Source organism: Homalodisca vitripennis, chromosome 2 (assembly GCF_021130785.1).
Source record: "Homalodisca vitripennis isolate AUS2020 chromosome 2, UT_GWSS_2.1, whole genome shotgun sequence".
NCBI classification, from domain to species: Eukaryota; Metazoa; Arthropoda; class Insecta; order Hemiptera; family Cicadellidae; genus Homalodisca; species Homalodisca vitripennis.
This window is the reverse complement of record NC_060208.1, coordinates 78,369,285-78,396,178: the sequence shown is the minus strand read 5'-3', so window position 1 is coordinate 78,396,178 and position 26,894 is coordinate 78,369,285. Positions and strand designations below refer to the sequence as shown.

The window sequence follows — 26,894 nt, the reverse complement described above, 5'->3', positions numbered from 1 at the left end:
TATAAAGTGGGCTGTAATTCTACTGTGTTGTTATTTGAAAATATATGGTTGAAAAATACTATTGTTGTGCGTATATGATTGAAAACGTTTTTATAGAGACAAGAGTACGACTGTGAGGGTTCAATTAAATGCATTTAAGCCTTCAAGTGAAGAATCTTGAATTAGAGCAAAACCCAATTTGTAAATAGAAGTTTACAACAGTGTTAACATAAAAGCAGCCATATTCCTAGTATGACTATTGGTGACATCTCGGATATATGTTGAGTAAAAAATATGTTTAATTTTTTTTATCAATTACTTTTATTTACTAAGGTTTATGAAATTCTACTGTGTTTTATCAAATTAATTTCATTAAATAAACTACACATATTATAATTTTTCTTTAGGTAAATAATTAATGAAAATACTTGCATCTATTTTGGAAAATTCTGAATATCGTTTTATATAGTATGGCTTAGTTTGGGGTAATTTTGAGTTAAGTTAGGGGTAATGTAGCGTGTGACTGTAGGTAACTTTGAATATGTTTGTTTTGTTGGCACAGTTGAGATGACAGTGACACCTGTCAAATTAGTGCCTGTTACTCATTATTTGTTTTCATTATAAAAGTTTACCAATTCTGGATTTTGCTTTCAGATCAGGTGCTAGCAACCTGGTAGTTAAAAGAAGTTATTTTGCAGTTTAATTCACAGTATGTTTGAATTCGATGATGAATATTATGTTGAAGAAGATAAAATGTGAGTTACTATGTCTAGGTTGATGAATAGAATTTTCTTTTTAAATTAGAATATCTAGAGTTATTTCAACTTAATTAATAGTGAGGTATGAGAGAGAGGGAGGAAAATATTACATTTTTGTGGACTTACTATCTTAAAGAATCACTATACATTGTTAATGATTTTTCGGTCTTTCTAACGGCTCGGTGTTATCAATATTTATATCCCACATCACAGTAATATTAATTTTTTAAATGGAATGTGCTTGAGAAGTGTATAAATCGTCAAATACATTCCACCAGAAAAGGTAAAATAGTTATCTTAGGTAGGTCATTTAGCTCTCTGGTTGGTTCTTGGGTAGAGTGGTAAGTGTTAAATTTTGTGGTAGAGCTTATTCCCATGATGCAATTGTTTTTAATTGTGCAGGTGTGTTCCTATGGCCAACAGTAAATATATGATGTAAAATTTACTTCCAGACTCCTCCTTGGGAGGGGGGGAGGCATGACCCTACTTTTATGAAAGTTGTCTGATTTCAACCAAATTTTTTCCAAAACATTTTTTTCAATGCCTTGATACCTGGAAGTACTTTCAAGGAGGGGGAGTCTTAATAGTAAAATGTTCATCATATATTTATTGTTGGCCATAGTAACATAGGTACCCTGTGAAATAAAAAAAAAATTGGATCATGGGATATTGGCTAATCTTTAGAGTCTTTGTTTAGGTAGGGTGATAGGCCCCTTGAGTAAAAAAGTAGACCCTTTGGTAGGAAGGTAGGCACTACGAAAATGTTTAAAACGTAGATTAAAAAACAGGAAGCAATTAAACTTGGATAATCCAAAAACTAAATAAAAAACTTTAAATTAACTTGTAATTGAACAGGCTGACAGTAATACCTCTGGCCAGCATCGTAGGGCCGATGGCAACGAACGAAAAACATTCCTTGAGATAGTACCAATCAAGGTAAAATATCAAATTCTAAAAAGCTGATCACTAATGCTTGAGAGCTGAAAAAACATTACAAACTCACTGAACCATATTATTTTACATAACAGACAATGGCTGTAGAATGCACAGAGAATTTAAATTTATATTATGAAGTAAAAGAAAACACATCTATTCTGTCCATTCTGGCACAGTAATAAAGTGCACTCAAAGCACTTAATTTTACAATTAATATTCAGAAAACCATCTATCACTAGCACTACAAAAGAGAAAGAACCATAACCGCTTCTATTAATGACTACGTAAACAAATCTAACCATTCAGGAAAAGCAACGTGTAGATGCTCAAGGAAGATATGTAAAATAGCTAAAGGACCAAAATAACAAAGGCAAAACAATTAATAATCTTCTACATGGAGATAGAAACTGTAGCAAAAATGACATAAAACATTAAAAAATTCTGAAAAACTCTAACATTACCTACAAATACAGTTGGTAGGCCTGTTCCTCCCACTCAAATTTTCGTGTCAAAGTTAACAACCCTGTTATCTTCTCTTCTTATATCTACCCCTCTTTAGTTTCAAAATAACTAACTCCCCCACCCAGAAATACCATTTCCTTCTAGTCTTGTAGATCGATATACTAACTGAACCTATATTATTGCACGTTAATACACTTTTTTGCTGTGTATGGTTTGCAACAGTCTAAAAATTCTTTCTGAAAATTAAATTATACTATTTTAAAGAAATTGTTAAGTGCGGTTTTATATAGTTTAGGTAAAGTAGCTTTACATTATCCGACTATTTACTGTTATAGTTAAGTATTTCTTGAGTTTTTCAGTACTTGGACAGTTTATTCTTTTTGGCCACAGTATCTACATCTAAGATGAAGTTTATCAAAAGTTTTTTCCTCTCTTATTTAGAGCTTGTTTGCCATTGCGCAAGTTATTGGGCACCTCAGTGTCAACTTTTGCATTTTCTGATTGGTTACATTTTGTTGCGTTGTTAATTCGAAGAGACAGACATAGTTCTTTCTCCTTTGTGGTACCAGTGACTAGTGAGTGATGTTCTCTGTACACTATACACTGTACACTAGACAAGATAGTGTTATGAAAATATTTTAAAGTAGACTACTATTAATGTGTCAGAATGGACAGAAAAGAGATGAGAGGTAGACTTTAATAAGCGGCCTACACTTGTTATTCAATTGCTATTATTGAATGGTTTGGTTGTTTTTATCTGAAGGATAATTCGATATTACAATTTATTGAATTTATCATGTGATTACAACTTATTACAATAGTAATTTTAATGTAAACAATAAACAACAAGAAGTAACTAATACTCTGATACTTTCAAAATGGCGATGAATATGAGGAACATATGTAAGATATTTCTCACAAGTGACAAGGTTTGTTTAAGTAGCTTCATCATGTGGGTTTGGCTCCTGGTAACACATGGGAAGAATTCTTTCCTCCATTTCACACAAAAGCGGTTACTTATTGATATCAAGCTGGGCAAGTTATAAATATCATACGGTTTCTTTCATATTCAAGTCTACACCACAGTTGGGTTTGTTGTTTTGTAATATTATTGTAGAATTTGTGTATTTAAATTTGTTAATGTACAAAATTCTTCTTGTTCCGGCAATGTATTATAACTCTTATTGTGTACGATTTTTACATACATCGAAGTTGGATAATATATCGAATTGTTCAATAATAGCAATCAGATAACAAGTGTAGGCCGCTTATTAAAGTCTCCCTAAGGTGAGTTTGTAATATTTTTAGCTCTTAAAGCAATAATGGATGAGTCTTTTTAGACTTAGTATTTTACTGATTGGTAATATTCAAGGACTTTTTAGTTTATCACCCTCTTCAGTTCTGCCCTGTGCTAGTGACAGGAGGCATTAATTACTGTCAGCCTATTGAACTACTACTCAAGTACTACTCGGAATTGTACTTGTATTTTTTAATTTGGATATCAGTAAATATAATCGTTGGACTTGCAATCCATTATTTTGATGTTTTTAGTTTACTCTGTCCTTTTGAACTAAGCGTTTTATTATGTGGTGATATGATATATTATATAATGATGAAAAATTACGAACTTTTATAGCCTAATATTGAAAATAGAAATTTATGTAATTTTCTTGTGTCTACTTGTGTACTATTCTTTTTATTATCTAGGTTTTCAATGTTATCTGCTGCTGATACTTAATTTGATTAAATTTATGAAAAGAAACAATCAGGTTCTTATAACAAATTTGCTGGATGGTTCACACATAGATCTGACAGTGATAAAGTGTCATTAACAAAAGCACAGCTTTCACAGTGAGTGACCAGTGATAAAAAATGCTTTAATAAATCAAAACAGTGTTAACACAATTTGTTCTTCATGTGTTGGATTTTGTTCCTCATGGTGAATGTTTTAAGACTGAGAGTATCATCAGTCTTGGAGTTGATTGAAAACTCACTTTACCTAAAAATACACCATGTCAATGCACCAATTTATACATACAAAGTTATCCGAAAATGTTTAGTGAAACATAATATTAAACAACTTTGTCATTTGTTTCACAGTTCCAACATAGCATCTGTGACTTTCAAATCTTCCTCATAAAACTTTAAAAGGAAAAGGATTTTAGACAAGAAGGTATTAAATAAAACGTGATATGGTACCTATTAAATAATCCGAAAGATGTACTTCTGAAAATTGCAGAGACGTGCTAGGAGTGACTTTGAAATGAACCAGGTCACTATTCCTCCTGGAAGAACTCATCTTTAGACTACAACACATGATTATGATATTTTCCTAATACATCTCGTAATGTAGGGAAAAAAAAACATTGTTGGTATTGTTTTCTCAGATTGCTTGGTGTTAGTCAACAAGTTTAAAGTCAATTGTAGCAAATGTTACTTTGGAATTATTGAATCTGTCCAACACATCCACTGTTGGAAAGAAGTAATTTTGAATCCCCGTCAAAATCAACCTTGAATAAATTTATTAGAAATCCCTAAGAGGTGTTTGAAAATTTCAATTCATTAAAAAATTATGAGGATGTCGTGGGAGAAATGCGTAAACGAATTTTAAAACCTCCTTGTAACTTCAGAGTTAATAAGTATTTTTTTTTTCAATGTTTAGTTATTATTTTTCCACCACCTTTTTGTTGCTTTTTTATGTGAAATGTTATGTTGCTTTCAGTTTTGTTGTTTAATGTGTTGTGCTGATTACAATGTGGCAACTTCATGAAACCCCTAATCCTGACTACCAATATGCCCCGTTGCCGCTAGAGATTGGCTATGTGGAGTCACAACCTTTTGAGGACAAAAAGTATGTTTAATTTATGTTCTTAGGTTTCATTTTTATGTATTGGTGGTGGTTATTATAAGACTATTTACAAAAAATTAGTAGATGTTAAGTTGGGTAAATGAAAAATTGTTATATGCAGTCACTAACAGTGTAGAAAATTTTAGAATAAAAATATTTATTTAAAAGCAATATCTTGTAAATATTGTGAAATATCTTTCTCAGGTCTTATAAGTATACCTTTTTAAAAACTAAATTTGGCTTAATGATTTTACAATAACGAATTAATTTCAACCAACTGTACTTCTCTGGTGTGTCACTCAAAGTTTAATACTTTAACTACCGAGTGGTGCAGTGACTGATGTACTGACCTCCAGCAGCTGTAGATTGTGCAAGGTACAATAGTGAACATCTTAATAACCAATCATTTCTCCAAACCGTAGTGTGTCCTATAAATGCACAACAGATTCAACAGATTTCTTATGCATTGTAGTACATAATCTAATACAAACATATCACTAAGGTTTAGTTCCAAACTATTAGGTTAGCTGTTTTATATATACCTGAAGGAATTTGGAAATGGCGTAGCTATATTAATTTTTGAGATAACACTCAAGGAAAGTAAAAATTTGTAATACAAAAACCGTTGTCCAGGAATTTAATGCAGCAAAGTTGTAGATGATGGCTAGCATTTCAAAAACATTAGCTAAGAAGGAGGCCTCTGTCTTTCTAACACTGCGGATGCCCTCGGGTTTAGTCTAGCAGTAACCCCAAACATTTTCTTTTTGTCTACTGATATGAAGGAAACAGATTGTTCTGGACATTTGCCATTGTTCAGTTATTTAAAAAAATCAGTAACACTACATTTAAAGATCTTAAATTTAATGTCTCCCTCAGGTAAATAACCACCCTAACACATAAGTACAATCTAGGTTAAAATAAACAAATCATACCAGAGCGTTGTGAAATATCCTGTTTCCTGCACAATCCTTCCATCATCAAAAACAAACTTCTTCTGATATGCTCAATTGAGGAGGAGAGGCACATGTGTATGTTGATATGTCTCCACAGTCCGGCGGACAGTGAACCGTTGATTGACGGAGCTGTTAATGAATCCCTGCCAGACCCTGCTCCAGTGATCCACTTAAGTGATCTTGACGTCAGTGTTAATGTGGGAGGCATTATGTGAGTGAAGTTGAAAACGCATACAGTCACATTTTGTATTCTCGTAGTCACTACCTAGCCTTCAAAACATAATTCTATTGTAGGTTCTAGTGTACATTGTGGTGTCGTGTTTTTCGAGTTTTATCAATACCTACTGAAAGTGGTTTTCCCATGAGGATATTTCAAATTTGCTTTCAACTGGACAGTTTTAATACTGGTAATTATTATTTAAAGCAAATATTTACATAAGGTATGGAAATTGTTTTTATTAAGTGTCCCATATGTGGGTATGCCAACGAAACGGAATATATTTTTTTCTGACTGGACAGAAATTATATACATGAAATATCCATCATGGGTAGACCACTTTGGGCAGATGTCATCAACTGATAAATAAAATTATAAAATGAACCATTCTGCTGTAAATCCTTGTTTTTGTACCTCAGTATCAGTTTCATATCTGCCTTTTATATATTTTTTTTTTGCAGAACTAGTTTTTTTCCGAAGTATCTAATTGTTCATTGATCTAATTTCAGTTTTTGTGTTACCAAATTACCTACAATCCTTAGTAAATCCTTGCTTTGTGATAGTTAGGGCCTATATGCTTTCCACTACCACTACTATTTAATTATGTTTTAGAACATGTTTTAATGTCTAATTAGAGTATGTTCTTAGAAAATTAAAAATAATCAACCTTAATCTCTTGTACTGTATGCACATAATTTAGGTACTTTGTTTTGAATATACTTTTTTTGTTTTCTAAGGTCCAAGTAGAAATGTATTGAAATTAAGATAAACTGTAGCCAAGAATCAAACATACAATTATTGGTCATTCAGAATCTGTAGAATTTTCCAAGAAATATTCTTTTATTATATTGAAAGTATTTTTACATGTAAATACTTTAGTTAAAGTATTGTTATTATCTTATTTAAGAAGTTTATTCCATTTCAGGGATGGTTGTAATTGAAAAAATAAAGATTATAGATTGATTTGATTACGCTATCATTCTTTCTTGGAATTAGAGCCTAGTTTTTATTCCTGTATTAACTCTTAGGGGACTAGACCAAATTAAATTCCTGACAAAAAAGACTGGGCTAATTTTATTACATTAATTTTTCTGATAATGTCGTGAATCTCCTTAAGACTTATAGGTTTTTTTTATACAATATTAGTTTTATCATAACATTTATTTTAATATTGATTCCAAAATTCTAATGTATTAACTCTTGAAGTGATGACCAAAATGTAGTTCAAATTTTGAAAAAGGTTGTTTGCTTGTAAACCATGAAGATTGCATTCTGCTGAAATGCGTGCTGTGTTTGAATTAGAATGTTAAAAACCAAGGGAGAGAGTTTATTTATTTCTATATATATATAAAATTATATAATAAATACATTTATAATACAAACTAAAATGAAAATATTAAGTAATTTTTTAGCATGATTAAGAAAACTAAAATGTGTATTAATAATCTTTTACCAAATGTATTTTTATTTATTTACTTTACTATACCATGGATTTGAAAATATACATTGTACTTTGGTATTATCCAGAAGGCATGATATCCCTATCTACCATTTGTTATTAGGCTAATTAATTAGATAAATACATATGTACATATTATAAATATAAAAAGTTAAAGTTAATATTTACAAGTGTTTGAATTCATCATGAATACATCTGAGTTTGAATTCAGGTACTATCTCAAGGGATGTTATCCTTTTTTTACCAGAAGTGTAGGGTGGCGCCGAATGCACCACAGAAGCCTTTTCCATTTGGATAATCTGGCACGTGATCTGATGTCAGAAAAGCTGGACAATCAGGGACATGATCTGAGGTCTGGAAAGTACCGATCGGGAATACCCCTGGTAATCTGGCGAAAAAGGTAACATCCCTCTGGATAGTACCTAAAATGAAGCTCAGATCACATGAGCGGTCGTAAATTTTAACTTTAACTATTTCTATTCATAATACCTACATGTGTATTTATCTACTTACTGTATATAGCACAAATAATAGTAGGGGCAGAATGACCTCCGGATAATATCAAAGTATCATAAAAATATTGCCTTCATCTTAAGCCAATACAATAATTTATTGGAAAATAAGTACTGTTGCATTGGTAGCTGTTTTAATTTTTGACAAATGAAGGTTGGGGAAATGTGTTTTTCGTAGTGTTTTGTGTGTAATATTTAATACTCCTTTGCAAAAGAGTTCATCAAACACCTGCTCTTCCAAAAGAAGAGAATGGAAATGAAGAAGAAGAAGGTGGTGATGAAAAAAAAGATAACGAAGAAGAAGACCCTCTCTTGGAAGTGTAAGTTTTTGTTGATTTTAGTTGTCAATCTTTAAGAATAGAGGTATAAGATGTTAAAATAATCTATATATTGAGTACAACATTTATTTCTTGTATGATATAATTTTGTATATAGAGAATTGTCAGTCAATTAAATATTATTTAATACTAAGTTAGATGTGCACATACACATACACATATGTGCTATATATGTAAGCTATAGCACATAGTGAGCTCCGGGTAACCAGGCACTAAGTTGAGATTCATTATTATTTTTGTAGACAAAGGGGAGAAAAAATAGGAATTTTTTAGATTTGTCAAGGGCTTTTAATAGTGTAGAACATCATAAATAAATTGTACTTTTAATGCTGGGGATATATAAAGATAAAACATCATACCTTTTTGGAAGAAAACAAAACATACAAAGTGATTATTACAAAGATCATTTCAAAATTAGGTACAAAGAAAGTTTTAAGTCAAATATCACACAAGTAAAATATTGTGTCCATAAGGGTTTTATTATGGGACTCTTATTGTTTTTATGCTACCTGATGACCTGAGACCCAAGTTCATATGGTGAAATATGTTTATCTTGACCTGAGCAGTATTATGGTATACCTTTGTCCAGAGAGTTACGGGACACCCTGTATATCAATAGATACAAAATATAATTTATTTTATTATTATTTGCATCAGATAATTTTGGTCACCTACAAAAAAATAATCATACACTACTTCAAATCAAAAGAATCACTTGAAAAAATCAAAGCTGTAAATAATCTATGAAATATCTAGAATTAAAAAAGTAAAACAACAAAACATAGTCCTTCAGTGAGACAAAACAAATCAGACACACGCGGCAAATATCATCAGAGAGACAGGTCTGTGACAGTCTCCACAAGACACATGTAGCATCGCAGCGTGCTCCCTTCCCTCCCACAAGTGACATACTTGGATATATTTGGTTATGGCTATGTAGGACACTCAAAACAGAGGATCAGCTGGACAAAGGGCACCCTCCTCCCCTACCCCAGGAATGTCCAATGATTTTTAGTTGTAGTTATCAAAGCAAAGAGGGATATAAACAAATAAATTTAAATGTATAACTTTTATCCATACAAGTGTTAGTGTATGTGCTATTTTAACACAGTTCAGTATAGCTTCTTTTAACTAAACTGTATTGATTTTGCAGGATATCCATTTACAATAACATGGATGAGCGTACTCAGCTCTTAGGCCCTCACTACACGCACCGTGACACATTGTAAGTTTAAATCTTGTAAACCTTTCCAACAACTACATGATTAGTGATATTAATATCAAATAGAATACAAATATAAGTAATTATAGGTATGTAATATATTATTAAACATAAATTAGATAAGACAACAGCAACTTTAATTCTTATGTAAAATGCTATCAAGTTCCACTATTAAAAAAGAAACATTTTTCTTTAGTTAACAGTAGTGGTGGATAAAGTGGTTTGGTGACTGATACTCTTTCTATTTTTGCTGTTAAAAACAACTGTTAGTTTCCGCGAATGATCTGTGTTTATTCATTACATTTAAAAATTCATCTTTAAAGCAATGACCATACCAAAATAAAAATTATTTGTTTTGTTTGAAAAGTTACTACTGACATCTTGAAATGCTAAAGAAAACATATAGAGATTGAAAAATTGTATGAATGGTGTTATTATGAAGTCCACATAAACATTTAAGATAACCTTCAGAATGGAAGCTCCTTCACTTACATTAGAAAGTCGATTACCTACAGATTATAATAAATGTAAACTTGAAATTTAATGTTTGAATATTCTCAGTATCCTTCATTATGATTTGAATATGCCTTTTGTTTCTGCACATGGTTCTAATTGTTATCTCCTGGACCAAAAAAGTAAGAGGAAACATGTCCAATTACATAATTGACATGACTGATGATGTTTTCTTTCCAACACTCACATAAAACATCTGCTCCATAGAATATGGTAACTTTTGATGACAGTTCTAAAAAAGCAGCAATTGATTTGTTTATTTGACTAGCAATTTTACTATCCACAGGAAAGAAAGAAACCTTTGCTTAGATACATAATAATTATAGAAACCTTTTGTCTTCACCTCGTAAATGTGATTCTGTTTATCAAAAATTGTTTGTCTGCTTGTTATTTTTTGTTTCAGGTTTTATCACAAGCTTAATTTTGCTTGCCTCACTCACAAAACGTTTAATTTGCTTCCACATCATGCTGTTTGGGAAACTTAGAAACACAATTGAAACACGTCCAGTAATTGATGAAAAATGTTTCACAATTGTGTAAATATTTTGAATAAAACACCAAAATGTAAAAGTAGTTTATGGTTTGGTTTCACTGTCCAGTTTTGGCACTGTAGCTAAAGCAAAAGTATATGTTTTTTTCCTGTAATATGTTGATATATTTATTCAATCCTTGTTTTCCTAAAATAATGTGTAATAATTGTATGTATTCTCCATTATTGTTAAATGTTTTGTATTGATGTTTTTTATGTAAAATTGCTCCTCAATAAATGTTGTTTTGCACCTCAAATTTCAGTTAATTGCACTTAACCTCCCTGTAATACTTTAGAATAAGCTTGTCACAAGTGATTTTTCTTTATTTGGCAGTGTGGAAGTATATTTTAACTCTGGTTAATCAGCATTCATGTTTATAGCAGAAAATTTTACTTTTAAAACATTGTATAGTTATTATTACACCACAGTTTAAAGAAATCAATATTTATGAATGTTAATGTTATTTACAATCTCTAGTAAATAATTAACAGGCTAGTGCAAAAAGAAACAACATTGTCTGTAATTCTGTCTCTAATTTTCTTAAGCTTTTATGTCTGGTGCTATAAATCATTACAGTTTTGAGGAAATTTTGGAATAAGACTCACCGAGAACTTGTAGATTGTAAAGGATCCATTCTTAAGTAAACAAATAAAGTTTTGAAGCAAGGTGAAGAAAATTGGAAGACTGGTTATACCTGGCATAGGTTATCAGTGAACTGTGTCATTAGTACTGATAATAGTAAAACTGATAGCGATTGTCATTTTTTTCTACTGGTGTCTTATTGTAAATGCAAGACTTTCTTTGTGTGGTGTAGGAGCTGTGATGAAGTTTTTGTCCCACAAACCATCCAATCCCACAAGGTATTATTTTACTAGTTAACTCTTTTACTCTTGATCATTCGTTTGTTCTGTACTGTTACACATCCTTTAACCATTTTCTATGTTTGTTAAAACTGTTGTATTTGACTGAAAACTCAATCAACACATAATTTATTACATATAATTGTTTTTAAGAAATCAAAATAATTTTCAGTATTCAGCATTTGTCTATTTTTGAAATACTTTTAAAAAACCCCTGACTTTACCAATAAATGTTATTGTTTGAATTAAAAAATATTATCATCATATAATGTGGTTTTTTTATGTGTGTTTGTTTCTAATTTATTATTGGATTGGGTTGAAATAAGTTTGACTATGAATGCGGTGTAATCCACAAAAATATGTACCAGAAAAAGAAAATAACTAAAGGGTAGTAACTTAATTTTTTTTCTTAATATAATATTAGTTTTTATGTATCTAGTGGTATCATTATACAATGAACTACACATTTTAACATATATAATGATTTAAGTTTTGTTTAATCAGTGGTGTTCTGATGAAGGGTTATGAAGAACCCGAAAATTAAACAACATGTGCACTGTTGAAATGTTGAAGATAGAGCTTATATTGGCTACAGTTAACTTATTACATTTAAACACATAAAAGCAATATTTAATACTTTTATTTTTGTGAGGCCTCTCGATAGCAAGACTATCTTCGTCAGACACATCACAAAAGTCAATAGCCTTGCTATCGAAAGGCCTCAAAAAAATAAAAGTATTAAATATTGGTTTTATGTGTTTAAATGTAATAAGTTAACATGTGCACTGATTTTCCTTTGTTTTTCTTAATTCAAACATTACTGCAAGTGTCTATATGATATATATAATACAGATTATGTATATTTATCTATAAGTAGAATTTTCATTACAATATGCTGAGCTCATATATATATATATATATATATATATATATATATATATATATATATATATATATATATATATATATTATTTTTAGTAAATTACTGTACAATTAAAACAAAGTGTTTTTAAAACATTGGCACTATATTTCGGTGAAAACCATCTTCAGGTGCAAAAATTGTATAAGATATAAAAATATAAAAGAAAACTGTACAAACAAAAGTAAATAAACAGTGAATAAATAATAATAATAAATACACATGACATGAGCTAAACAATTTTTCCATGTGTTGATTTCAAATTTAGACGTTTTTGGCTAAGTTATCTGATGTTGAGTCCATGTGGAATTTTGCTCTTTAAAACCAATTGGTGTGCTTGTTCTAATGTTCTGAGGTAAATTGGGTTTGAATTTGTATGTACTTGCCGAATAGGTTTGACTGAATATGTATCTTCAAAAGTTTCATTGTGATTTATACCATGAGTCACGACAGTTTTCTTTAAATCTTGGTGTTTATAATCAAATCAGTGTCCTGTCATTCTTGTCCTCAAGGTATTTGTTGTTGAGCCAATATAATCTGCTGGACATTTTTTACATTGAATTTGGTAAATCACATTTTTAAATTCACAAGACAAGTTGCCGATGATAGGATATGCATATATATATATATATATATATATATATATATATATATATATATATATAGTTTAGTGTTTCAAATTTTAAATGATTTCTGTAGGCCATCAACAAAATTTTGAACAATGTTATTCACTGAAAGGTATTTGCAAAGTACCTGAAGATGTAAACAAAATTTACTTAGACAATTTAGAACAGGCACATCAGTTGATATTACAATCTAATGTACTCTTTGGTCTGAATTAAAGGTGATTCAATAACTTTTATTAATTAATTAATTAATTTTTTGTCTAAATTCTATTTATCTTTCTCTGTCATGTTATTTCTCTTAGCTGTTCTGTGTTTTAGCATGTGTTAATCACATGATTAAAAATTGTTATTTATTTATGTACATTTCTATTTATTTACATTCATTTTGTTTGTTTGGTGTACAATTTTATTATTTTTGTTAATCCTGTTTGAGAACTGCAAATGCTGAAATATTAAAGGATGTTTTTCTAACCAGAAGTCTTATTAAGCTTTATAATTGAGCATTTTTGCAGTTATACAACCAAAGTGAATATACAGGGTGATTCATGAAGTTCTCCCCCCACTTCTACAGCACATTGTACTAGTAAAAATAATGAAAAAATTTTATATAAACATAGGTCCGAAAACGCTTCGTTAGCGAGTTACAGCTAGCGAAAGATTTTGCCTGAATTCCTGGGTAAAGAGTAAAATAAAGCCATACTGAACTTTTGGAAAGGTTAATTAAGTAAGAAATATCATGGATTCTTATGTATTTTTACCTGATAAAGCTAATAAAATGGGTTTCAGAACTGTACCTGTAGTAGTTTTTGAGGGATTCAGGGTTAAATGCAAAAAATTGGGGCACGAAACAATGTTTTTTTAAGTTTGATGTACAATAACTTTGTTAAATTGGTAATAAATACATAAAATCAACAAACATTAATTGTAGAGAATTTAATTCTGAGAAAATTGATATAATCAAAGTCTAAAATAAAACAGAAATAAGTACCAAAAAATCGATTTTATTCAGTATAATACATTACTAGTTTTAAGCAAAATTAATCAGGTTGGGCCAACCGTACGCATCTTTTTATAATAGATGTTCGAAAATGAGGCCATCATTATCAATACATTTTGCAGCACGTTTGTGTATTGCTTTTGTTGCGTTTCTTAATTTTTCAGGACTTCCCTGTATCTGCACAGCCGAATCCATAATACGGGCAATTAATTCATCACGAGAATTCACTTTTGTCTTGTATACAATGTCTTTCATCCATCCCCAGATGCAATAATCCAATGGAGATAGATCTGGTGATCTTGGTGGCCAAGGGTGAGGCCCTCCACGACCAATCCAGTGTCCAGGAAATTGATGATTTAAGTAAGCAGAAACGGCACGTGAAAAGTGGGGAGGTGCTCCGTCATGCTGGAAGTACAAATTTTGTCTGAGATGTAAAGGAACATTCTCTAACAGCTGCGGCAACTCTTCTTGAAGGAAATGCAAATAGAACTCAGCATTTAGGCATCCAGGTAATATGAAAGGTCCAATCAGCCGATTGTGCAAAAGGCCACACCAGACATTGACGCTAAATCGGTGTTGAAAGTTCTGTTCCACTACCTCATGTGGATTTTCTTCTGCCCATGAGTGTTCATTGTGCAAGTTATTGACACCATCCCGAGTGAATTGTGCCTCATCCGTAAACAAAATATGCTTGTAGAGTTGATTATTAATATTCAAAAAGTTGCAAAACTCCAAGCGAAGCGGACCATCCCCTAGCTGTAGATGTTGAACCTTTTGTTTATGAAACGGATAAAATTTGTTTCGATTAAGTGACCTCCACACCGTTGACTGCGAAACTCCTATCCGCCTAGAAATACGTCGTGTACTTACACCTGGACTGCGATGAACAGCATTAATAACAATATCATCATCAAGTTGGACAGCTCGTTCATAATTGGTTCTAGTACTTGGTAGTGATCCTGTTTCCCGAAGAGTACGAAAAGTTCCTGAAATTGTTTTGGTATCTGGAATCCTCCTATTAGGGTAACGTAGTTCATATTCTTCTACAGCAGCTCTAGCATTACCATTACAGTAACCCAAAATAAAAACCATATCAGCGTATTCCTCTGATGTAAATAAGTAAGGCATTTTTTCGCTGAATAAACAATTGAATTATAACTCACAGAAAAATTGCATTTAATAACACGATTCACAGAACCCGATTTCCTGCTGTAGCTTGCAAAACACCACTAATACACAGTTCTAACGTAACAGTACAGAATACCATTGTTGATCAGCTGTTATTCGTGCGTTACCAACTTAGAAATTAATAAAACAAAAAACTGCATTTCGATGATTAGTAAACAATAATGGGAAAATGTTTGCTTCATTTATTTTCGAACATTTGATGTAAATTTTTATTAAAAAAAAAATACAACGTAATAAAACATGATATTTTTATTTACAAACAAATTTATTTAACAGTTAATCTTGTTTTCTCAATTTATCTCATCATTAAGGAACAAACATTTTGTTTTTGTTTTATTTTAACTAAATACCGTACGGTATTTCTTTACAGCTAGTAATGTATTATACTGAATAAAATAGATTTTTTGGTACTTATTTCTGTTTTATTTTAGACTTTGATTATATCAATTTTCTCAGAATTAAATTCTCTACAATTAATGTTTGTTGATTTTATGTATTTATTACCAATTTAACAAAGTTATTGTACATCAAACTTAAAAAAACATTGTTTCGTGCCCCAATTTTTTGCATTTAACCCTGAATCCCTCAAAAACTACTACAGGTACAGTTCTGAAACCCATTTTATTAGCTTTATCAGGTAAAAATACATAAGAATCCATGATATTTCTTACTTAATTAACCTTTCCAAAAGTTCAGTATGGCTTTATTTTACTCTTTACCCAGGAATTCAGGCAAAATCTTTCGCTAGCTGTAACTTGCTAACGAAGCGTTTTCGGACCTATGTTTATATAAAATTTTTTCATTATTTTTACTAGTACAATGTGCTGTAGAAGTGGGGGGAGAACTTCATGAATCACCCTGTATATATATATATACAAAATATGGTACACTATCTTGTCAGACAATTCCAAAATTGTACACAATATACACAATTTTTTAACTGTTTGACAAGGAAATGTATTTTTATTATTAAGAGCATTCCTGATAGAGGTTGAAAGAATTAAATGTTATGACTTTACTTTGTCAGTTCTCTAATGCATGTGGAAAACACATAGGTATTTATCAACAAAGGAGAGATGCACATAGTTATACAACAAGAAATAAGGGTAAGCCCAACTCACAAGTGTTAAATTAGAGTTACAAAAGAAAAGTCATATTTATATGGAGTTAAAATTAAAATAAATTACCTGAAAAGGCATGGATAGTTAATTTAAACAAGCTTAAAAATTTAATGAGCAACTGGCTGAAAAATTCCTTTTATTCTATAGATCAATACATGTCCTGTGATATAAGCTGTTAAATAATTGGCAAATTTTAAAAAAAAACTAGTTTTACTGTAGACTTTTAACATGAGGTTTTAAGCTAGGTCAGTAGTCTGTTATTGGTTGAAAATTGTTATTATTAATTACCTTTTCTTAATTTTTGTTATTATTATACATACTGTTATAATAAATCCGTATGTATTCATGTGATTTATGTGAACAAACAAGCATAGTAAATTAGATTTAAATTTCAGTAGAGTAAGTTTTCATTGTAATGGTTTGGATTTGAAATTACAGTATCTTCAATTTTACGTTCTTTCTATTTCTGTCAGTTAATTAAATATTGTATCTAGATAAATCTGTTCCTTGCAGTCACTGTACTAACCACCTGATGTGCATGCTGAAGTGTAACCGCATGTTGTAGGGGAATGACCATAACCTCTGGGGTTGTCACCATAACCAAGGACCAGGGGAATCTTATTGGGATCAGTATCGGAGGAGGGGCCCCTCTCTGCCCCTGCCTCTACATAGTGCAGGTAGTCCACTAACATTATCAACATCTTGCACATACCTTAGATTCCCTTTATTGCGCTGCACTGGACAAAGCTAACGGCATGCACAGTTTTTCCACTAGGAACAGATGCTTTGTAAAAAAGGCTTATGCTTGCTCCTATTTATTTTATTTAAAAAGTGAACAGTACGAAGTGCTGTGAATTGTTACTCCCTATTTGAAAAGAATGCTGCAGAAACTAATGTGTTCAGCATCCAAGGATATTGTTACGATATACACTTAAATTATGATAGATTCTTCCATCTAAAAGACAGTAATATTTAATGGATGAAAAACCTCATTCTATTACTTACATCAAAGTTTTCAAATGTATGGTAATATTAAAAGTGAATTTTGCAAGATAAGGGTATGAAAATTGCAGCAAAATTTGCATCAGAATTTTTGCACCTTGAAAATACAAGCTAATGCAACGTCTTCGTGCATTCATTTTTACCTAATATCCTTACTTTTTGGTTTTTATAAAAAAGGCCAATAAAATGGCGACATTTTAATGTAGTACATAAGTAACCACTGTACGTTTACAATGCTGGTAATAGTGGGGATAGCGCTCTCTCACACAATAGCGTACACAGCAGGTCAGTCTGCATATAGCTATGGCAGTTATCAAGTGATACAAGCACTTGTTCCTTTTCTATACCAAAATGTGTGTTGCAATTGGGTTTTTCACCAAATGCAAAGTGCGTGATGTAATTATGTTTTTTACAGCAAAACAATATTCAGCAGCGGCAGCTATTCATGAAAAAGCTTTTGCTGTTTATTGACCAAAGATTATGTTGAAGGGAGGAAATGTATGTGAGTTGGTTCATTTGTTTAAAAGTGGACGAACAAACATCCACAATTAATAAAGGAGTGGAAGGCCATGAGTGGTGAGCAATGAACTTGTTGACAAGATCAACGAAACAGTTTGAGAAGATCGACGTTTCACAACCTCTGGGCTTTTGGATAAATTTCCAAGACTAGTTTGTTTGGCTCTCAGTGTTTCAATGACAATGAACTGAAAGACCTGCCACTGGATGTCTAAAGGCTTAGGCGGCAGATTTATTTGAAAAAGGCATTTATAAATTAGTCAAAAAAATGACATGCGCAGTCATAATTATTATTATTATTGATCTTAATGGTAATTATGTAAAAAAATAAAGAAACTATAATGTATAAATGTATATAATAAAATATGTTTATCTTAGTGGGTGCCTTTATAACAACCAAATTGGCGGTTACTTTTAGAATAGTCCTTAAGGAAGAAGTAAATAATCTGTAAATCAATTATTTGAAACAAAACAATACATTGGATGGATACATTGTTCCCAACTGACACCCCTGGTGTCATGTACAACAAAACTTGTACATGACTCTCGCATAGAAAGATATTTGTGTATTTCATAAGCTTTACCTATCATAACATTTTTAGATATTCCCTTTTTATTAACTGAATAACTTAAGAAATAGGGACAAATGTATGACACTATAAGAAACTTTTATCTTAGATAAATTCATGGTACATATTAAGAGCGTAAGTTATTTAAGAGCTCAATGTGTAATTCAATAGATTGAAGACATTTTACGAACTTTAATTGTGGCTTTACGGTATTATTGAAAACTTCATCTTAGATAAACATAATATACTTGTATAATTGAGTTGCAAAGGATTTAAATGTATAAATTAAAATATATAAAACATCATGCAAACGTTTATGGTTAAGTGTTTGTGAAGTCTGTCACTTGGTGCTGGCAAAATTTCTCTGTCTGTTCGAATGATACCTTGAGAACAAATTGACCTGAAGACTTGATATTTTACATGTATTGTCATTTATATATAGGCAACATCTACTTTGATGATGGCGCTTGTCTCTTTAAGCAAATCTTCTCTTCTTTCTGTCTAATTATCAGCTTGTTTGTCTGCAGCATATCCTGAGAATAAAATTAATGATTGACTTAAAATTTAGCATTCAACTCCAGCAAAGTCTTTTTGCAATATGTGATCTTTCTTACTTTTGTCTCGCTTTAAGAGATTGGAAGCTGAAACTTTCAATACTCTGCAAGGAGTGGTATTTAACACCATCTGAAGTGTGTTTACTCGTATAATTCATCACTTTTTAGAAGTTAACTCCTGCACTATATTCTTGACTCCTGCTGATTGTCGCATTTAACATAATTTTTGTAAATTATAGTTATTATTTTAAATTTCATTAATAATTAGTTAAATAAATAATAATTCAAATACATGAATAATATTTTAAATTCATTTCTGTATTTAATTTTGACGCACCTCAGGTGGAAAATAATACATCTGGACGTTATCATGTTTACCACGTTAAATGTCCTCACAAACATTCCCCGCCCTTTCTAATCTAATCAAATAAGTAATTATGTTATATCATCATAAAATGTTGTAAGCAATACAAAATTCATAAATTTTCTATAATGAACTCCTCAATTTATTGCGGTTGGGAAAAGCGTGAGATATTTCTACATTTTTAAATTCAAAGAGATTGAAGATTAGCAAATATTTTTATATTGGTCCTATGGGTAACGTGATGGTAACAAGAAAATAGCAGAATAAATAAATTTGTAAATATTCCCACTCACTTTAGAGATTTTAACATGTGACATTAACACATGTAGTCTTAACTATCTCAACGCATACATAATTTTACAGTGACTGTGTATATACTTTTATTATTTAAACACTGATGTGAAACCCAACTTAATGAACAAAATATTGATATATCATGTGGCAAGATATTTCTGAAAGAGTTCATCTGTAGACTTGAAACTCCATTTCTACATGGACAAGAATAAGTTTTGTAATGTTGCATGTCCAACCATGGAATTTGGCTGACCAAGTTTGAAGTTTATCACTCAGGACACTGATGTACAAATTATATTTTATTTGCTGAGAGATGTAAAAAGTTCTTTTCTGTTTGATTTTCTGTCATTCTATCTTTCAATTATGGAATGAGTTATAGACTTGAAATTTTGCATTAAACCAAAACGAAGTCTGTTACGCTACAATTATGTGGCCTACTCCTTTGTTATTTCTATAAGCGCTCAGTATTAACTGTGGTGAGTGTTTGCAATAATTTTTACTTGAACATTAATAACTTGTAACAGGCTCATGCTTGTAAGTGTCTATTTTTATATCCTAAAACTTTCTAAAAAAAATCTAAAAAACCTTTTACTACTAAATTGGATATCAAAAGATTGTTTTATAAAAAAATATAAACATAAAAATACATAAAAGCACCTAGAATTAAGTATTTGTCTAAAATTAAATTAAATTAGTTCTGGCCTCGTTAATAGAAAACAACTTAATTGAAAACTATTTAAGAAATAACTATTGTTCTGTTATTTCTGTATACATTTGAACTGTTAATAAGTGCTTGTTTAATGTTAGTTGATCTACATGTAAAAAAGGGGGTTTTGAACTCAAATCTTTAAAGAAATAGATGAAATTATGTTAGGTACAAGCACAGTTTAGGAAAGGGAGTCATACAGCTCTACGTACATGGAGAAAGAATCCAATGGTTCACACAATTTATTAGTATATTATACTGTAATGCATGTTTGTAATGTGTGTTAAGTTGGTATTAATCTGCTTCACCACCATCTTGTTGCCATATTGAATATGGCACAAATCAGGGGTAGAAGATAAGGTAATGAAACTAACCTGATCAGATATGTAATTGGTTTCAAAAATATCAAGGTGTCAATGGCTCATGATTGTAGGTATTTGACAACACTCCAGCCGCCAAGGAGGGAACGTTGGAGAGCGGAGATGAGCTGGTTGGAGTCAACGGTCAGTCTGTCAAGGGCAAGACCAAAGTGGAAGTGGCCAAGATGATTCAGGCTTGCAAGGTATGATACTGAAGAGTTTTCTTAATTAGTTCCAAATTATTTGGGATTAAAGTATTGATTTTTTTTGTTTTTGTTCCTTCAGATACAAAAATGCTATTCAACACGAATTGAAAAATAAATCAAAATTGGAATGTCTAAATCCTTTCCAGGGATTGCAGAGCTGTAACAAAATAGTACTCATATTACTTCTTTACTTATAATTAAGCTTGGCAACTGAAGCAATTATTTGAGAAAACCTATTATCAAACTCGTATTTTATTAATAAATTTTCCAAAGATTCATAATACATAGCCTAGTGTTTTTACTTTTTCATGTTCAAATTAATAGTGTAGTTTGATTTCCAGAATATTACTATAGTGCGAGACATATTATTGCAAGTCTGGCCACATGGGCAGTTACGACCTCGCTCTCCCCCTCAGCGGCGTTGCCTCTAAATTCCCAGAAAATCTTCCATTTTTAATCATGGTACCCATGTTTTATTTAGGTAAAATAATTATTTTAGGTAGGTAGTTTTAGAATATGAAAACTATTATCTTCTGAATTTGTTTATCAGTTAGAAGTTTCTTAGTAGCATCCTAAAGCCCTCCTTTTAGAAAATTTGGTGTTCTTTCTATTAAAAGGATATAAAGTAATTTTTCAAACTTAACAAGCTTTCTTGCACCAGCCAAAATGTTTTCAGGGAGAGGTGCAGATTAAATACAACAAGCTTCACGCAGACCCACAACAAGGCAAGAGTCTCGACATAATTCTGAAGAAAGAGAAACACCGGCTCGTGGAGAAGATGAGCACGACAACGGCCGATGCTCTAGGCCTCTCTAGAGCCATTCTCTGCAATGATCTGCTGGTCAAAAAGCTAGAGAGTCTGGAAGCACAGGAGGCGACGTACCGTACACTCATCGAGCATACCAACAAACTGCTCAATGCGTTCTTCCTGCTGCTAAAGCAGTATAAAGGTAAGGGTTTTTTATCATATTACTATTTATTTACTGCACTGTACTGTTTTCAAAGAAAACGCTAAGGTTTTGGTTTTGCTTACTCTGTAGCGTTTGGAGACGTGTTTGCTGGCATAGGGGTGCGTGAACCACAGCCCCGAGCTAGTGAGGTCTTCAACCAGTTTGGAAATTATCATCGACAGATGGCCAAGCTGGGAGTGGCAGCCCTGGAGGCTCTCAAACCGATCCTTTCAGACCTAGAAACCCACCTCACCAAAGCTATTCCTGATACCAAGCAGACTATCCGGAAATACGCGGATACTAAGTTTGAGTATCTGTCTTACTGCTTGAAGGTTAGTTTGTTCCTTCAAATCGTGTCTACTGCCTAGTGATGTTATATCAGTACTATCTATTTTACATGTTGTAATCTAAGAAGTGTGTAAGCACTAAAAAAAATAATCCTTTAGTAGTATCAGTAATTAAACTGTAGTAAAATAGGATCAATACCTTACAATATTGATGTGTTGGCATTGAAAATTAATTGGCTGGAATTAATACTTGAATGATCGATGTTGTAGAGGATGTAAATTGTTGTTGACGTCTTAGAAAGTATGACAAATGAAACAATAAGAGACATAGACCTGGTCTCTTTTTGTTGAATCAGGTAAATGTTGACCTGTCTTAAGAGTAATGGCTAGACTTGGTGGAAAGTCCAATATTGTGAACATATCTAAAGGTCCTCAAGGAATGTCCTATTGTCTCTTGTTTGGTGCCTGATTATTGACGGTCTACTGACTAGACTCAGGGCTTTTCTAGAACCTGCTAAGGTAGGATGATTAGCTCCTAGGGACGTCTTGAAGTTTATCAAGATCCTCAAGATGTCCTGGGTAGTCTTGTTATCAGGATTAAGTTACAATAGATTCCCAAAATCATAGGAACACGGGTATTTCTAGCCCAATCGACCCTATTGTATCTTGATGCTAATAAAAAATATTACTTCTAAAATGAAGCTCAATCAAATGATAAATGAAGACATGATTTAGTTTAATGAGTAGTACAGATGTGGTCTGATTTAACGCTTTTTTAATATATGTGAGTACATTTACAATACAGTGCAAACTAAAGGAGTTACATAAATAAAAAAAGTAAAGAAGGGCCTTGAAAAAAGTTCATTATCTTTATTTTCAATTACAATTTTACTTATAATGCTGATCATTGAGTTTATAAAATTGTTTTTGCTTTTTAGATACTTATTGTTGCTATGACAAGAGTTAAATGTAATTATAATATTTCACAATTTAATGCTTTTAATTTCTTTGTTGGCACATATTTGATTTCAGTATTGTGAAGTCAATTAATATTTATTAACACTTTAAAGTTTCAAGGCATAAATTTACTCTCATTCACCTTACATACTGATAGACTTATATGGACAGATAGAACCCAATAGAAGGTTCCGATACGGATATTTCCAATGAAAATCAAAATTATATTGTTTTAGATCACAATAATTTCTGATACTATGAAAAATTCAGGTAGAAATTTGAAAATCTATATTAAACATATTAAATGTATTATCACTTGTAAATAAAAATCTTCCAACATATTACATTATTTATGATTTGGTGTTGATCCTTAATAACCAATTTCTCTCAAAATTTGATATTTTGTTCCCTGTTCTCAGGTGAAAGAGTGGGATGATGAGGAGTACAGCTACTCAGCCTTGCAGGAACCTCTTTACCGTGTGGAGACAGGAAACTACCAATACCGCCTGATCCTCAGATGCCGGCAGGATGCCAGGGCACGTTTCGCCAAGCTGCGATCCGATGTCTCTGTCAAACTCGAGATGTTGGGTACGTAAATTGTACACATCAATGTTTAGCTAAAAAATGTTGGAAATTTAGCTTAATGAAGACGTTAATATTATTCTTACCAAACATGTGATATTTTTTACAGAGAACAAGCACGTGCAGGATATGGTCAGCCAGCTACACAAGTTAGTGTCTAACTTAAGTCATTTCCACGAGGAGACGCTCAGCGTATTTCCTGCTTCTATGTTCCCCATAGAGATGGACCTGAGTCGTAGTGCCTTCCACTACAAATCTGCCATGCCAGTTGTTCAGGTACATTCTGCAGATGCTCAACAGGTAGCTAAGTTTTGATGGTAAAAAATCCATTAATTTTTTTCTCTCCAATAGTTGAAGAGCAAAAATAATTTAATAATCTTACAGCTTAGACACTTTGATATGATTAGAGTGAATTTGGAAATATTTATTAACTTTAAATTTATGTGAGAAGTGTTAATTAGACTGGAACAGGAGCAGCTGTTTAAAATCTGATGAGTCTAATTCTTTATCTTTATAAAATGTGTATTTATTTTTAAATTCATCATGTCTCCAACATGGAGTTCACAACAGTTTTATAACACAAGATAATTTTATTAAAATATATATATATATATATATATATATATATATATATATATATATATATAAAGTGGTTCAGAACATTTGTGAGTTTAGTATTTTTTCTCGTTTACAAAAAGCAGAAACAAATGTATTTAAAAAAATTACCAGAACCACCATTTTCAGTCAGTGAAAGAAATCAATCAAGATAATTTAGAATGAAGGTGTATAATAAATATAGTTTGAAAGGATAATAAGTTTCGAACATTTGACATTAATAATTTACAATAATAGAACACGACTTCGAAGATTGGTATCCATCCTCTTCTGTTCGTATAAGAGATCTTTAAGGCATAACGGTTTTTTTTTTTTTTTTTTTTTTTTTTTTTTTTTTTTTTTTTTTTTTCCTTCTGAGGGAAGAGGACACTTTGTCCCCGCACTTAGTCCTAAAAGGACCTTTGCGCCTCCCTTACTTTTATTTGTGCCCTCAAAAACCGAGGCTTTTGCAAAAAGGCATAACGTTAAGTATACATGAAAATTGTAAACTGATCAATATGTGGTGATGAACCTAACTCATGGTTAACAATAGAACAAGTTGTACATAAAAGTATATATGTGAGGGACCAGATTGACTTGAGCAAGTACCAACTATATCACTGCATAGAACAAGCACCTATAAAACACATCCACCCACACCATAGAAGGTGTAATACTGAGGAAAAAGATTAAGAATAATACTTAATAAAAATTATAACACTTCCTGGTGGCAATGCACCAGGTCATCTGAAAAAAAAAATGGAGAGAAGATGGGGATGGCTGGGAAGGAGTGGTTAACGACAGTCGCCATCTGTCTTTCGATTTGTTGTTCGAATTGTTCATCTTAAATCATAGTGTGAGTTCAAATTTTATTGGCCGAGATTTCTTTACATGTTAAAATTTATTTTCAATATTCAATGCCAAATTTCATGAGAACTGAATGTTTTTACTTATACACATATAATTAATAACAGTTGTAAAATGTAAACACAAACCAAAGATAGCAAATTCATGAATACCTGTTTTGTGTTTGTCTGCAGTGTCTTTTTTATCTGCTGCAGTATTAATATGCTGTTGCAGTACGAAGACGATGACGAGGAGATTTTACCAGCTGAAGAAGCGGTGGAGGAACCTTGCCTGAACGATAATAACTTATTGGATGGTGTAGAACAACTCAAGCTGGACTTGTCCCAACCACCTCCTGAGCAGTCTCTAGGTTCAGACTTTGAACTTTTCAAAGACCTCCAAATAAACACATCAGACCAACTGATCCCCGGACTTGATCTCTCACCGACACCTACTGACGATCTGATTGGAATGCACTAATACCGTAATATATTGTTTGGTTGTATGATGATTTATTGTATTATTTTATTTACCTTGAACAATGAATGGCATTATCTTGACTCATCAACTTAACTTTGCTGTTGTTTTCTTGTATTAGGAACAAGTAAAGTTAATTGTTAACTTTGTATACCAAGAGGGAATTTATAGAAAGAGCAAGTATATCCATTCTGGTATGTATAAATATTTAAAGTAAATCCAGAAATCCTAAAAAAAATTGTTACAGGGTGTTAGACAATGAAATGTTCTTCCAAATGAAAAAGCGGAAATCTTGTCAGATTATGTTAGTTGATGATGATAAACAATTGTTAGTTAACTCAGTGAATGATCATTACTTCAAACACAACTTTAGAGATATAAGAAATTAACTGTAAAATATGAATTGAGAATATTAAATAACTATCAATATTTATTAATTGATGAGGAAGAGGAGACAAACACTGGAAATGTGCATTACAAGTTCTAAAACAAATTTAAATAAACAAAGTAAAACTGAAAGCCCTTATAGATTATGATAGTGATATTACAATTAAAAATAAAAAAAAGCACTTTTTAAAATATAAAGGTTCTAATTGGAAGTAAATTGAGTACACCACCCTTAAAACAATAACTTTAAAACCTGCCAATGGAAAATTTACTGATGACATATTGTTGTTATGTTACCGATATGTTTTAACAATAGTAAACCTATTCAATATAATAGTCTAGTTGTACCTAAAACTACTACTTTATGTTTATATTGGAACTGACACAATGTACAATTATAAAGTGAATATTGATTTTTGTAAGAGACAATTCAGATTTTTCATGGAAAAAAAAAATTCACAGTGTTTTATCTTACGACCAAATCCAGGAGACAATTAATAAATGTTGTGAAAGAAGAATCCAATCACATGACTTAGCTATAGAATGACATAATACTCAAGAAAACTAATTTCTCGGACATTTTTGAAAAAAGATCAGATAATGTTATTCAGAAAAGAAATTATTTTAATAAAGAAGAAAACATTTGAAAAATGTATAGTTAAAATTTAGAAATGAACCAGGATTTGCCAATGGCACAGTGTAGCAGGTACGGCGGTTATCGCAAGATAACCAGATCAAGCAACGTCGAGCATGGCTGCTGCTTGGATAGGTGACCGCTGAGCGATCCTGTCCTTGCAAGCGGCCCG

The 26,894-nt window shown here is 31.5% G+C and overlaps 2 protein-coding genes across 6 annotated transcripts in view; one reads left to right on the top strand and one right to left on the bottom strand.

Moving 5' to 3' along the window:
* LOC124354221 (18S rRNA aminocarboxypropyltransferase-like) overlaps positions 1 to 11,441 on the bottom strand; it is a 32,582-nt gene extending 21,141 nt beyond the window's left edge. The window contains exon 1 of the mRNA XM_046804519.1: positions 11,333 to 11,441. The gene's annotated coding sequence lies outside the window, so the exon portion shown is untranslated. The remainder of the gene's footprint in view (positions 1 to 11,332) is intronic.
* LOC124354219 (PRKCA-binding protein-like) lies at positions 581 to 25,735 on the top strand. Of its 5 annotated transcripts, XM_046804512.1 has the most exons (11): positions 582 to 734; positions 4,858 to 4,986; positions 8,340 to 8,444; positions 9,616 to 9,687; positions 17,004 to 17,115; positions 20,877 to 21,005; positions 21,685 to 21,958; positions 22,049 to 22,290; positions 23,622 to 23,790; positions 23,894 to 24,060; positions 25,459 to 25,735. In XM_046804512.1, exons 2-11 carry the CDS (start codon positions 4,889 to 4,891, stop codon positions 25,702 to 25,704), a joined length of 1,614 nt encoding a protein of 537 aa, XP_046660468.1. In that variant the 5' UTR covers positions 582 to 734; positions 4,858 to 4,888; the 3' UTR covers positions 25,705 to 25,735. The 5 variants fall into 5 exon arrangements, with proteins under 5 accessions (XP_046660471.1, XP_046660468.1, XP_046660470.1 ...); XM_046804513.1 differs by lacking the exon at positions 4,858 to 4,986 and having other exon boundaries at positions 586 to 734; XM_046804514.1 differs by lacking the exons at positions 8,340 to 8,444; positions 9,616 to 9,687.
* Positions 25,736 to 26,894: the final 1,159 nt, after the last annotated feature.

Excerpts from the sequence above, each read along its gene's own strand:
- LOC124354219 (XM_046804512.1), top strand. The coding sequence starts at position 4,889 with ATGTGGCAACTTCATGAAACCCCTAATCCTGACTACCAATATGCCCCG. Across the intron at positions 4,987-8,339 it reads CAACCTTTTGAGGACAAAAA|AGTTCATCAAACACCTGCTC; the intron begins GTATGTTTAATT and ends CCTTTGCAAAAG. Across the intron at positions 21,006-21,684 it reads AGATGATTCAGGCTTGCAAG|GGAGAGGTGCAGATTAAATA; the intron begins GTATGATACTGA and ends AAATGTTTTCAG.